Source organism: Anarhichas minor, unplaced genomic scaffold, assembly GCF_050575085.1.
Source record: "Anarhichas minor isolate MPS153535 unplaced genomic scaffold, ASM5057508v1 ptg000014l, whole genome shotgun sequence".
Classification (NCBI taxonomy): domain Eukaryota; kingdom Metazoa; phylum Chordata; class Actinopteri; order Perciformes; family Anarhichadidae; genus Anarhichas; species Anarhichas minor.
In genome coordinates, this window is record NW_027466460.1 from 5,002,076 (window position 1) to 5,016,960 (window position 14,885).

At 40.7% G+C, this 14,885-nt stretch overlaps 1 protein-coding gene across 1 annotated transcript; it reads right to left on the bottom strand.

Moving 5' to 3' along the window:
- Nucleotides 1-399: 399 nt before the first annotated feature.
- Nucleotides 400-12,271, bottom strand: rasal3 (RAS protein activator like 3). Its single transcript, XM_076091142.1, has 19 exons — nucleotides 11,049-12,271; nucleotides 8,597-8,724; nucleotides 8,381-8,459; nucleotides 7,191-7,258; nucleotides 7,004-7,089; nucleotides 6,303-6,432; nucleotides 6,072-6,170; nucleotides 5,310-5,984; nucleotides 5,058-5,202; nucleotides 4,821-4,965; nucleotides 4,457-4,693; nucleotides 4,156-4,357; nucleotides 3,616-3,707; nucleotides 3,397-3,510; nucleotides 2,603-2,789; nucleotides 2,241-2,351; nucleotides 1,678-1,868; nucleotides 1,260-1,344; nucleotides 400-785 (listed from the first exon to the last, which is right to left on the bottom strand). The coding sequence occupies exons 1-19, from the start codon at nucleotides 11,665-11,667 to the stop codon at nucleotides 675-677; spliced, it is 3,504 nt and encodes a 1,167-aa protein (XP_075947257.1). The 5' UTR covers nucleotides 11,668-12,271; the 3' UTR covers nucleotides 400-674.
- Between the last annotated feature and the right edge of the window lie 2,614 nt (nucleotides 12,272-14,885).

Sequence of the window (14,885 nt, forward strand, 5' to 3'; positions counted from 1 at the left end):
TGCAGTCATGTATTTTAATATGTTATAACATAACAGTAAAGTGTGTGAAATGTCAATCTTAAACTATTCTTTTACTGCAACTGCAGAATAAGGCACCCTGTGATCTAGGAGGCTAACCATGAACTGCAGTATCTACCCGTTCAAGTCCGGTCAGGGACCTTTTTTTCATCTCTGTCCCTCATTTCCTGCCCTCTCTCTACTGTCTACAGTAATAACTACAATGCCACCAAAATACGCAGTGTCACATTTTGTGTTATCCCTACTCAAAAATTCAAAGCACAAATAAATGAATATTTTCCTTTTTTGTTACTGAAGGATAATTGATCATTGAGAATATTAAGCATAAGTATTTGTCAAATTTTCTCAAGTGTGTGTGTGTACACAGAATGGTCTGAAAGAAACACTTCAGTATTTCTTTTATTTATCAGAAATGTTTACAAGTCACATATCTGCAGCCGGGATATACAGTGAAAGCTGAAATGCAGACATCATGTAGGTTTTATGTTCACCTCAGTCAGAGTTTGCTCACTGAAATACATTCTAAATATGTTCTTAAAATAAACTTACAAGTGATCAAGAGACCTGACTTCAGGAAATTACTTCCACATGAACTCTATGTATGTATTTACACAAAACTGTGACACTGCAGCTCTAAATCTTTTTACTGTCGGAGTTCAGTTGCTGTTGATGTGTTGCTTTTCCGGATGCTGAGTTTTATTTTGGCCACTGTTGTTGGCCTCAGTGAGTTGGTGAAGGTCCTTCAGCAGGTCTGCAAACTGCTCCTCCTGTGAGCACATAAAACAGATATCAGTATGTATTCATCTGGTCACTCATGGATGCTATTCAACCACTGTGTACTGTCAAAGAAGGGGTTTCTCCCCACAATATAATTAATAACAGCTCATTATTTATTCAACTGCAGGCAAAACATTTAAAAGGGCAGCAAACACACTCACAAACACACTCACTCTCACATGTATTTAAAATATAAAAAAAATTAGCATTGAATCACACAAATCGTGCAAATATACTGCTAAAACATTTGAAATGAATGCTTTTCACCTTGAAGCTGCAGAAGGTAACAAATTGAACTCAGTAGTTACAAGTTAGCCTGTGTTTAGCAATGAACTATACACTACAGAGTTTTATTGTTATACAAAGTTCAGTGCAGTTTTGACTGACATGTGGATGAATAGATAAAAAGTGAATTATGAGATGAACTAATGAAGCTTGAAAATCAGCTTTTTCCGTCTTCTTACCAGTACGTTCATTCTCTCGGCTGCTGCAGTGGCAACACTTAGCTTCCTCTCATCTTCCTCCCTCTCCTCCTCAATCACACCAAGCCTGTGACAGATGGAAGATATGTTCATATAAACACCAAAATGACATGGAACCATCTAATATTTTACTGCTAATTAGTAACAGTTAACACAGCCTAGCCTACAACTGTCTACACCCGGTCCAATCTAAGTATTAACAGCTTTATTAATCTTTATGAGACTAATTAAAGTTATAAAGTGTGGAATACAGTATATGCAGACTGAATACACATATTCATGATAAAAACACAAAATGCAGGAAATCAAAAAACTTATTTTAAACTTTTTAAATATAAACAACTGGAAAACTTGCTGACAAATGCAACATGTACATTACTTTTGAGCTCGACTCTTTTACCTGAAGGTGGCGCTGGCGAGCTGCTCCTCTCTAACAGCCAGCTGATTCCGGATCTCAGTCACCTCAGCCTGCAGCATTGCATTCTGGTCCTGGCTTTGGATAATGAAGTCCTCCAGGCGCTTTGCCATGTCAAGCTCACGCTCTGTCACCTGCTCTATCCCCAGACGGAGCTCTGATAGCTCTTGAGCGTGCTGGGATGTGAATGACAATTTTACATTTTATGAAATTCCATTCCATTCGCTATACCTGCTTATCCTTTCATGGGGGCCGATCACAGCTGACATTAGGCGAGAGGTGGGGTACACCCTGGACAAGTCGCTAGTCAATCACAGGCCTGATAGCCATTCACGCTCACATTCACACCTACAGGCATTATAGAGTCACCAATTAACCTAAGCTGCATGTTTTTGGAGCACCTGCAGAAAACTCACTCAGGCACTAGGAGAACATACAAAACTCCACACAGAAAGGCCTCACCAGGTCAGCAGGTTCCTGACCCTGTGCATTTTATGAAATGTAATAATGAGATCTTTCGCTGTACAGCCAGAATCAGGTTGACATACCCTATCAAGTAAGTTGAAGTGCTCATTTTCAGGCTTCATCTCTCTTGACTCTCTGTTTTGGCTGACTTTGATCCATGGAACTGGTGCAGGTGCACGTTTCATACTGCCATTCTGAAACAAGAGCAGAGATAGTCTACTTGATTCCTTCTAATTAACCACACAAAGTCACACTATCTCAGTGCCTACATACATGTCAAAATATGGTGATTACAACTGATTAAAAATGCAATATTTTAAAATAGTCAACTAGTAAAATGTTAGGAATGTCTAGCAGTATTTATACCAGTGGCACGAGCACATGACCTGCTGAGCTCAGTCACCAAAATAGCCGAACTAAGCTCACAGTGCCTCTTTATACTCACAGTATTTGGTGATGAGATAAGTGGTTGGTTGGTCTCCATCTCTTGCTCATTGTCAGATGTCGGCAGATTTTCAGAACTTGTCTGTCTCTTCAAGGTATGTTTAGCGTGACCAGGACGTCGATGTGGAGCACTCTGGGTTCTGGTGACTGGCTTCCTCTCTCTCATACTCCTCCGAGTCCTTCCATCCCTGTTGAAGTAATGAATGAATAAATATATTACTTATTTAAGTGCCTTACATCAAATGAGGACATTTGCAAAATCTGCATATCATTTTAGCATCCTACATCTGTACTTTACACTATGTGTATTTATTTGCATACAAATTGATCAAGTCATTGTTGACTATAATATGACAGAAGCCTTTCATTTACAACACACTTATTGCAGTAAACATAGTGAAACAGTACTTCTTTTTGTACATGGTGCATATGATATTCTAAATGTTTAACGGTATGGTTTGGGATGAAAAATATCCAATTTAAAATGTTAATCACTTGTATTTGCATCCAAGGTGACTGTTATACTGGCCTGTCTGAAGAGCCCTTAAATATAGGGTTGGTAATCCTCTTAAAAAACATTTTTGTTCTATTTGTTTAAATTTTCATTGCATCCCGACAGCAATCAATAAATCAAATGCTCTGGCAAAAAATGTGACATAAATGAAATGGATGAATGGATGGATGAGAGAATAAACCATTGGTAAAAAACTTAAGGGGCAGTCAGAAATTACCTTCATAGTTATTGACATCTTAAAAGCCATATTGGCTGAGCCCAGTAACATACAACTATCATACCCATCTCGTAGGCCTTTGGAGTCGACAGGAAGCTGCTGGAGGGATGATTGGTGAGGGCTGTACTTGGCCAAGTCTTTAGGAGGAATGTACATTGGCTTGGCTTGATCCATTTGGCTGCAAGAAAGAGCCAGCTAAGTAACATGTAACAACCTCATATTCAAGTTCCTAATACATTCCAAGTTGATGAGAAGTCAAATGTGATATAGGCCTTCAACATACCTGCTAATTATGATCCGATGTGCTTCTGGGCCAAGTGACTCTGTAATCTGATTCAGAATTGAAGGCAGAGGGTGCAGCTTTTCAATTGTGTCCTGAGGGAGAAACAAGCTGCATGTTAGGCCCCATTTAGGCACTCTTTAGTACCTTTAGTACCAGTACCTTGGTGCTTTGTATTGATAAGAAAAATGCTATCAAAGCAAGCTGTACATGAAAACATCAAGATGTAGTCAATTATGCCTGACTATCTGGAGCTAGGCTTGCAGATTGAAATGAAACACAAATGTCCAGCTCTTTATCCAAATAGTTTCTGGATACAGATCACAGTTTTACTATCAGGTGTAAGCAGGCAATTGGAGACTTGTCCTGTTAGTCTCCAAATTGACTCATGGACACTGACAACTATACATAATGCAGAACAGACTACTGGTCCAATCATACACAAGCTTGCTGTTCATGTAAACATAAATGTTAAATACTGCAAGAGTTACACAAAACTTTACAACTAACAACCAAACTGGACCCATGTCTTTTCTGTCCTACCTGGTCCCTCTGATAGATGATGTCTACCAGAAGGCCATGGAGCACAGCCAAGCATAGAGGCAGATCCACATAGCCATCAAAGGAAGACATTGGGATTTCTGTGTCTAGATTTGACACCGTTTGTAGAAAACCTCTCATTCCATCCCAGTGCTGCTGCAGGAATTCGTTCATGAAGCTCATGTACTCCTCCTTCTCTCCAAACCTGAATCAGAACAAAATGTTTCATTTACTTAAGCAACTTAAGGTAAACTAAGTCAATTCTCCATTCTCTAGATTTTGTAGCAGATAAGAAGTCACTCACAGGGTAAAGTTGGCCAGATTCTGGATGACTTTGGCAGTTAAGGTGAGGGTACGCAGGGTGTTTGGCTCTGGATAAGGCTGTGTCAGGCCAAAAAGAGAAGGACTGAGGATAGCAGGGCATAAGAATCGAAGGAAGAGTGAAGCAGAGATGAGACGCTGGCCAATCTCTGGTCTGCCCTGGTCTTCACATAGCTCCACCCAGCTAGAGAAGATCTTGTTTAACTCTTCAGGAAAGGGTCTGGAGGCAAGAAACATATCAAGCATCAGCTTTGTGAATTGGACTTTTTCCTCAGCGCAAACACGAGCCTAAACATTGAATATTTGTTATTTCATGTCTTTTTCTATGATGAGTTCTCTTCTCTCACCCATGGGTCTGAATAATCTTCTGCACCACTTCCTCACAGGCTTCCATCAGGTGCTTCTGATTGTTTGACAATTCAGAGGCAGGGCATTTACGAGGGTCAACTTCCCAGTTCTCCACCGAGGCGTAAAGACGGGTGATGAAGTCTCCTGTAGTGAAAAGACAGCACAGAGTTCGATGAATACAAAGCACCAATCAATACCAATTACAAGAAGCCACTTTTACCATTGAGCTTCCTTACCTAGTGTGACAATGAGGTACTTTTGGCCAACCAGCTTCATGTATTCATCTATGGCTTTAGTGGCCAATGTGTTCTCTCTGAAGATCAATGCCTCCTTCTCTCCAAGACGCTCCACCTCTGCACTGCCCAGATCAAGGAGGAACTCCTGAAGCATACACATTTAGATTTGAAAACAAATTATTCCTTTTTGTTGTATTTTTTCAAATCAGATTTGGTGCCGTTAGCTTTTATGCATTTTCTTTGAGACTCTACCTTGGCTTTGCCAATGCTCTGCAATACATGGACCAGAGCTCCTGCCAGCTCTTCCTTCTCCTTCACATTCAGAAGTGGCTCCAGGTTTCTGCACATTTCCACATAATCCACCGTCACATACTCAGCAAACTCTTTGTATTTCTCCATGGGTAGCACTTGCAAATTCTGAAAACGAGCCTTGATGCGGAGTGAAGCCTGTGGACCCAGCAGTTCTTTGTTCCCCACTGTGCCTGAGGCCTTGTATGGAGTAATGGGATACCACTTCTCGTGATAGGTTCTCCTTTGTATCTCAGCTAAAGGTATGGCCACACTACCCAGCGGGTGTAGGCTGGATTCATCTCTTGAGTGACGCTTTTTCTTGGGGTCTTCTTCTCGGAAGAGGTGCAGGGTGATTTGGGCGACACACGGCAGGTTGTCTAGCTCAAAGAATTCTCCCCAGAATAACTGACACCCTCCAGCCACACCTCCACTGGCCCCCAGGCCTCCTGAAGACCCAGTAGAGTTGTCACCTGCCAGGCTTGAGCGGTTAGGCGGCTTGCCGACAGCTCGGCTGCTGGTGCGGGCGAACAGGGTCCCGTCCAGGTGTACCTCGCAGTAATAACTCCGTTTTGGTGGCAGATCCTTAGCTTCATTTACCCACAGACTCAGGGAGTTCTCTGTGCGCTCAATGTTATCCTGTGAACAGAGATGCATTGAACTCTTTTTATTAGGATTTTGAATAAGCATGATACATTGCATTGGAACAAATGGCTAATGGCTTACCTTGTTGGGCTGGGCAGCCCTTCTCAGGTCTTCAATCCAACGATCACGTTCGGCAGCTGAGGAGCATCCAAAGCAGTGGGTGTTCTCAGAGTTTATCACCTGCAATGAAACCAACAGAACCTTGTTAGCCTTACTGGGATAGAAAGTGTCTTTTTCGACACAATTGAGGGCAATGTATGATGCTCCTTGAGTGGCCTGTATCTTAGACAGAATGCACAAGTCAAAGTTTACCTCAAAGCAGTACTTTTCCCCCAAAATAGAGCTGTGGACTGGCCTGATGACAGTGCTGGTGTCTGCACTCAGATCTAGACTCCCCAATGCACTGACTGGAATTGACACAGACTCCCGGGAACCATAGTGCCTTAGAAATAATCAGAGTTGAATAAGTCAGTCAAAATGGAAATAGTAAACATGTGAAGTGTGAAATAACATGATTTCTTAAGGGTAATACAATTTACTTTCACCTTTTACTACCCATTGTTAGTGCCCATGTGACTCTAGCTCATTGAAAGAACTTTCACAGACCTATGTATGTACTATGAAAGGTTACATACATATGGAATGATATATTTATTGATAGATTAGAATTTCAACAATCAAGTCATTGGGGTAAGTTTCCAAAAGAAGGCCTTGTAGAGATCACATTGATTGCCATGCCATGTTGTACAGATATTCATGGTCCCCACAGGTTGTAGCCTACTGACATGGTACCTATACATCAGCATGTAAATATTGTCGTTGTGAGCATGTTAGCATGCTATTGTTAGCATTTAGCAAGACTTTATACATGCACTTAAATCTCATATTCAAGGTTTCATGTCAAATCTGATGTTCTGGCGTACAGCGCCAACACAACAAAGAATGGTTGAATGTCCAAGTATGCTTATGGACTGCACTGTATTTGCCTTCACAAATAGTACAGTGTACTTTACCTGCTTCCTTTGTTTAGTCCTTTAGGGGTAATTTGGGTGTTGCTGTTCCTCTTGGCCCTGTTCTCGAGACGTCGCTTGATCAGTGCCTAATGGCGAAGAAGGCAAGCATGGTGTATCAGGGCAATTATGTATTACGTCAACAGGAAATGCGGGGGTAGCAGTTATCTCTGTTGTGTACAATACTCACCCTCACACCGCCATCTTGATTCTTTGGTCGAGGGCCACCTGGTGACGCCACATGGTCAGGGCTACATTCTGAGTATCAGGAAGAAATTAACTCTTTGATATTGACAATGAACTGAAAATGTAATCTTTATGTCAGTGTGTTTCAATATTCTTGGTAACCTGTGTTAGTTGCACTAAAGCTAATTATACTGGTAGAAATATAGTTTCTTTCCTCTCAGGGTTTGTGGTCGATACTTTGAATAATTTCCAGGCCTCAAATATCTAAACAGAATGTTTAATTGGGTTCAAACCCCCCTGAAAATTCTGTGTTGTCTCTGCTCCAACACCAATGCCAGCACTTATTTCTGCACTTCTACTGAAGAAAAAACAATTAGTTAAAGCTGTAATATTAGGAAATACCTTCAGATTAGGCCATACAGGATGTGGTATTCAGCTGGCCCTGCAGCTATCTAAACTTTACTAATTTTGTATACTTCGCTAGAAGACATTATTGAAAACTATTTAAAGCTTTGCAGAGGATGAAATTAGAAGATCACATTATGCCATGATTTCTCCTGATTTGTCTCTTCAGTGTCATTTTTTTAAACCCGTCAGTTGTAAGGTAAAGATATATTTTAAAGTCAAATACGTGAATGTAGAAGTTTAAAATGTAGAGTACTGTCAGACTGATTTTCCCTTACCGAAAGCCCCACCACAAACAATCCAGCGTCTAAATCCCATCATTTAGTCCGGAGTTGTTCCACAGTCTTGTTACTTTGATCTCAAGTGGTTCTGGCCTTTTTTAACTGTCCATTAACATCGGCCTTCTCTCTTCATCAACATGATGATGGTGACACCGAGCCAACGAGCCAACGAGCCAACGACCCAAAAACAATACAGGATCCGTCACTTCCACAGTGCAGCTTCTTCACAAGCCAAGCAGATACTGATTATGCCCTTACTCTCACTACCAGCTTTCATTTGACTGTTGGAACACCCAGGCGAGATGTTATCTTCCCCAAAAAAACGTAGAGGAAGTCATTTGTCACTCGCACGCATTAACATTCAGCCATTTCCTCTGGGACTGTCTGCACAATCATACAAAATGCTGCTGTGATGTCAGTAGCTGTTTTGTTGGTCATACATGTCCAAATTTCCTATGGTTTGGCTTAGTGTCGTTTGTTCTTTATTATGTGTGGGTGATATATTAACCTGTGTCGATATCAAAGAGGTTCTGCATGCTGAGGTTGGAGAGGCAGCTGCTGACTCGGTTTCGAGTCCACATCGTTGGCTGAGAAAGAGACACACACACAGACATATTTGATCACTTAACTGGAAGTGTAGTGCTTACACCTTTTTGCTGCAGATGTAATGACATTTAGTGAACTATGGGGAGTTGGTGAGTGGCATGTATGTGTGTGTTGGTACCTCTTCATCTGGAGAAATTAGAATTTGTCCATCTTCAAGCATACAATTGCTAATGTCCCACAAGGGCAGCTCCTGAGGCGGGGCCCATTGTAGTCTTGGGAGTTCAGCTGGTACAACCTCCTCCAAATCTGCCACACAAACAGACATGCACACACAAACAGACATGCACACACAAACAGACATGCACACATCAACAGACATGCACACACAAACAGACATGCACACACATTGATATTTTTCACTATGCAGCTTGTATAGAATTGCATTGAACTGTTGCAAGCGTTATAACCACACTATACAATCACATCTGATTTCTCACACTCTGCAGAACCAACTATATAGTCAAATGATAAATGTGAATAGTGCATGGACATAATTACAGGCACACGCTGGCCCTTGTTTGCTTTTTTTGTGGTAATTATGGCATGATGGCACGTATCTCCCACAGGACTTGGCCACTCCTATTTGTGGAGTTGCCGGCGTTACTGATGCTATCGCTCTCTTTTCATGACACACCAGGACGAACTATGCACATCCTGTGGTGCGTCTGTAGTTTTCCCTTAGTGTACACAACCTTCAACATGTATTTGCAAGACACTTCAGGTTTCAATTTTCTCCTTTTCAATAAGCTTAATTGGCATGATGTTTTAATTAAAGTAAATACAAGAATAGATAATAAACAACTGCAACAATAATACATCCATAAATAATGTGTATGTAAGATTTTCTCCTTGTTTATCAATATTTATAATCCAAATGAAATCTCTTTTACAGCTGGATGATTGTTGCTCAGTCTGTGTCTTGCCAACGTTTCTCATTGTTTCTGTGGTCTCAGTCAGCCGAGGCCCAAAGATGTACTTAGTTTTTGTAGTAAACTGACACCACGCTGCTGGAGACCAAGGCTGTATTGCTGGGCGCACTAGAGTAAAGGGAAGCACGGCAGAGCCAGAACCAGGACTGCAAGGGGCAGACTGTCAGACCTTGCTACAGTAAAATGAGAGGTTTTCTAAAGGACTCAGGCGTTCGGAATTACTACCACTTTCGTCCACAGGAACTGCCAAAATGAACACAAAATAAAAGTTCCTTGTAGTAGCGTTAATGTATTTTTTTGTTCACTCTTGAATGCTATTTTTGTAAAAGAATTAAAACACCTCAGTGCCACACAGTGCAATGTGTTCAAGATCTGATTACATTTTATTCAGCGATGTCCCTCTCAGGATCTAAATGGTAAGCCTGAAATGCTTTAGCTTTGAGTTCCTTCTCAGCAGAGCGGAAGTTTCCTGTGAGAGTGATTTGTAAATTTTGCTCAGTATCGGAACTGGTTTGCTGCTCTACATTTACAGCTATATTTCTGGGTCATTTATCAGCAGTTTTGACCTTTTTTGGAAAGTGAGGATTTTGGTCTTTGCCATGTTCAACTTGAGGGTTTGCTAGAACTCATAAAGAAAGTCTGGGTTCTGCTACTCTGCTAGCTTTAGTCTTTTTTCAGAGGGGAAGGACATTTTCTGATAATTTGCATGAACAAATTGATTTCTGTGTTTAAAAAACAGCAGTTGTTGATGCTGTAGTTCAAGCAATGTTTAATTACAGACATTTGAAACTTCACTTTTGCTTCACACATTTTACCACTGATTGTGACATCCAATTTGTCGCATGTCTATAAATATTTAGTTGAGAATACTGGTATGTATTCTTAAGGTTACTACAGATCCTTCTGTATCGTCAGGCTCAGATTTGACATCCTGTGTCATCACACATAACTTACAGGGAAACTGTAAGTTTATATATATATATTATATATGTATATGTATATTTAATTGAGCTGCTGGTATGTTGTTTAAGATACCATCACAATGATGTTACAACCCAATATGGTCTGGTAGTTCTTTTGATTCGATTTTTATATCCTTTAGCTTTTTTGAGATCTGCTTTTTTGCTTGAAATGTTGAAGTTTTTAAATAGAGATTTTCAAAATAAGTTTTCCATTTATCTCCAATTTGAATGTACACCTGACTGTAGCTTTTATTGGTAGACAAATAAGTTCCAGTATCTCAGAATTTAATTCATTGCAACTAGTTTTGTAGATATTCTAATATATAATTATATTATCGATAATGATCTTTTACTTTTATACTGTTCTGTTCCTCCTTAAGGTTGTCTTATTTTAAGTTAGTCAGCTTTGCTATTAGGTTGATTTTTATTACTGAGTTTGTCTAATATGGCACTAGCTACTGTACGTGTGCACTGAATGATCCTACATACAGTAAGGAAATCATATTTAACCACATGAGGTGGCCATTTTGCTGTTTAACAATTATCTGGGGATTCACATTTTACCACAATTTGATGTATTTACCACAAGATTAATCATTCCAACCACAGCGCTACTCTTAAACATGAAATTGGAAGACCGAGCAATATAGTTGATGTAGTTTGACTAAACTGGGGTTACCTTGCAGTAATGTTGGGGTGCTGTTCCGACTCTGCAGCCTGGGCCTTTTGAGCTTCTGGGACACAGTCCTCAGGTACTTTTTTAGGAGCGCCCCGCTGCCTCCTTTCTGTGAAGGGTCTGTGGAGGAGACCCCTGAGGTCTCTGCAGCAGCTGACGATGATGCTGCATGAACTGAGCTGGCAGAGCCGGAGGAAGGGGACAGGGCTGCAAACAGTGACCCGGGAGGCTCGGACAGGGCCCTTCTGAAGGGGTTCTTTCTGGCGCCTTTATCCGGCTTGACTCCCTCTCCACCTTTCCCACTGGATGAATGTCTGTCTCCAGGGTCCTCGCTCAGGGCCTTGCGCCAGTTCTGCATCTTGCTCCATTTGTTGGTGGAGGCCTTTTGACTCTTATCGATTGTAGATGTGGAGGAAGCTGCTCCTCCTTCTCCATCTTCTTTCAAGTCATTGAGTTTTCCCTTTGAGCCGGTATGCCACTTGTACGTGTTGAGGGGGTCGGTGGTCTCAGAAGTTTGTCCTTGGGGAGGCTCCCCAGACGATTCCTTTTCCCTCTCTGGTGATCCCTGCTCCTTCGGTGGTTGTTGAGCTGCAGGCTCTAAATCTTTCTCCTCAGTGCCCATTTCTAGATTTTAGGGTGTGTGACTCAAGTTTTGTCTCTCCTCTCAAGGATGCATCAATCAAAATCAAAATTTAAATTCAAATGCCTTCATAGGAGACCTCACCTGTTTCCCTGCTAATTCACTGCTGTCTTTGAGACTGTTGTGAGTGCTAAGGATGTCACAGTAGTCGGTGCCTTCACTAGTTCTGTCTCTCTGCTTCTCTCGTTTCCTGTCTTGCCAAATGTTATCCGGCAACAACATGCAACTAGCTGCTCTGTCTGGGGTTGCTTTGCTGCAGCGCCCAGCTCCTCTCACTCACAGCGCACTTGCTTCCTCATGAAATGTCACAGAACAATTCTTTTTTTTCTTTGCTTTATGTTTTCACCTAATACTTCCCTTCTTCCTCACTTCCTGTTCTGCTTTCGTCCAAGGTATTCTAAGTATGATTTGATATTTCAGCTCCAATACTACCTCAAAGGAAACCTGCTTGTCTGTCTCTTCTTGAGTCATTTAGTCAGTCACACACTATGAATATGAGAAGTGTGGTTTTTCATTCTTCATTTAAATGGAGGACGCAACTTCATCTCTAACCCGTACTCTGTCTTCTATCATGCATTGAAAAATGTAATATTTTAATGATATTACATGTAAAGATCTACAACACAAATGCCACCAGTGACTATTATTAATTCCATGATCAATAAAGCGGTCTATTAGTAAAAGAGTGACAGTATCCACGTTGTCAGATACCTGTGGGTGGGTGTATGAACTGTTGACTGTTAAGATCAGTTTCCTGTCAAAGCGAGGCTGCGCTTCCTGCCAAGATCGGCTTGTCAGACTCTGAAAACCACTTCCTGCCCTCATGCTGCTCTCTGCTACACACCTGCAAGGACATGTTTCTGTGTCTCAGCAGGGCGAGATGTCACCATCAACGTCAGCCGTTGCCTGATGGCTAGAATATAGGTGGACAGCAAGTTACTGATGCCACTGCAGAACTCTACATATAATATGTATAATATGTGTAATATCAGCACATAAATAAAGACCAGTAACTGATTTAAAACAGCTTTTTGTGCCAAATCTGGTTCAATCTCTAAATTACTCCATAGTAATCTTAAAATGAAACACACTATGACCATTAACAAATGCATAGATACGATTCATTTCGTTTAAAGAATCAGTTGTATAAAGTAACTGGAAGTTATATTTTAGTTTTATTGAGGCCCTCTGGTGGCTGTGTGCTGGTACTGATAGTGGTATTGAAATGATATTGAAAATGGGCATTGACTGAAGAGCTGCAATGATTAGTCATTGAAACGATTATCAACAGAAAATGAATTGCCAAACGTCAGCTGCTTCCAGTTTCTCAAATGTGAGAATTTGATGCTTTTGTTTGTGATACATTATTGTAAACTGAAGACTTTTGGATTTGTTATTCAGACAAAACATGTCATTTAAAGAGGTCACCTTGAGCTGAGGGAAATTATACAGGGCATTTGATCAGTATTTTCTAGACAAAATGATTAAAAACCTGATCAAGAAAACAATCAGCAGATAATGACAATAATCACATTTGTATCATAACAATCACCACCAGGAGCAACATTTTGCCATATAGTCTAATTAAGGAAAAGGTTTTTGTTTTTCTTGCATAGAATCAAGATGAGACTTTTTCACATAATTGTATATATTGTTTTAATCTATATTCGTTTTACCTTTACTGATCTGTAAAATACCATCATTAATATAATATCAAACAGTCTGCTGCCATGCTAGCGGCTCTGTGAGACTGTACTTCGCCTCAGTGGTGCTTTGAGCTAAATGCTAACATACTGAGGTGTGATGTTTACTCAACAATCTCATTATTTCTGCAGGAATTTAGTCAAAACCATGTTAAGGGATCACCAAAGTTTTAGGAATTCCTCCTGTGGGGAAAAACAAATGTCTGAACCAAATGCCATCGCAATCCCTCCAATAGATAAACCACAAATGTCAACCTGTGTAAGGCGCTCATCTGAGAACCATGAATGTCTTTTCCAAATGGTAAGGCCAATCCTTGTGGATATTCCTGTGGGTAAGTAGAACATTTGACCTGCTGTTGGCAGTAGATGAATTCATTCTCCAGGTCCAAAAAGTGCCACCTGTACATTTATCGGCATCACTACTGTAGGATGATGTAACACAAGTTCAATCAGGAAAGACAACACACGTATGACTGCAGAAGCTTTTTTTTCAGATAAAAACTGATTGTGAAGAAGGCGAGTTTTCTCAGCTGTGAGGAAAAGTAGAATATATAGGGGTAACACAAACTGCAGCTGGGTACAATGTGATTTGTTCTACTTTTACTGTGGTGAGAAATTGGAAATATAAAGAGCATGATGTTGCTAAAACATCAGTTTATGGAATTAAGTCTGTTGGCATTTATGCCTCCTTAATTGCAATGCGTTGTAACTGCAGCCATTGCCCAGCAGAGCGCACTGCATATCCTTGTCGAGACCCATTTGCCACAGATGCTGCTGTAATATTCCATTAACACATGCTCTTGATCAAAATCTGCACAGCTGATTAGACACATTTTACAAGCATCCGCATACTGTTTTTGTTCTCTAAATTATTTTTATGAATCATCTGTATTTGTATTTAGTAGTCTTTTGAAACCCTCTCCAGAGGCCGTGAATCCTCCTTCATTTAGGTCACACATGCTTCACTTGATGATATATAAGGATTGTGCTCCTGGTTTCTTTTTTTGCTTTTATTGGACTTTGAGAGTGCAGGTAATAAAGGAAAGAGGAACACAAGGAAGGAGACCGGAGATGTGAGGAATGAAGACCAAGCTGTACATGAACCTGGGCTGTCACAGAAGCACAGTATTCGCTTACTAATGGCAAAATCCACCCTTGCAGAACCACTGAACAGCAAACAACATGATGACTCTTTGCAATGATTCAATCTAAGCCAAAGTTCTGATATTTGCTGGCACATCCTGTTTTCATGGGAATGGTATGAATGGATTCTCAATTAATCAAATCCGCCATAAACACATTTTCCAGCCAGACTATACAATATCATTTAATGCAACATTTTAATGCATCTGCTGTTGTTCTTTAACGTCTGGTGCGGTGGTAGACCTCAGTGTGCAGACTCAACTAGCCTGCCCGTTAATGCTATCATCCACCGCCATCACTAAACCTCTTATATAATTAGGATGTGACTGTACTTAACTCTGGGAACTAAACAGA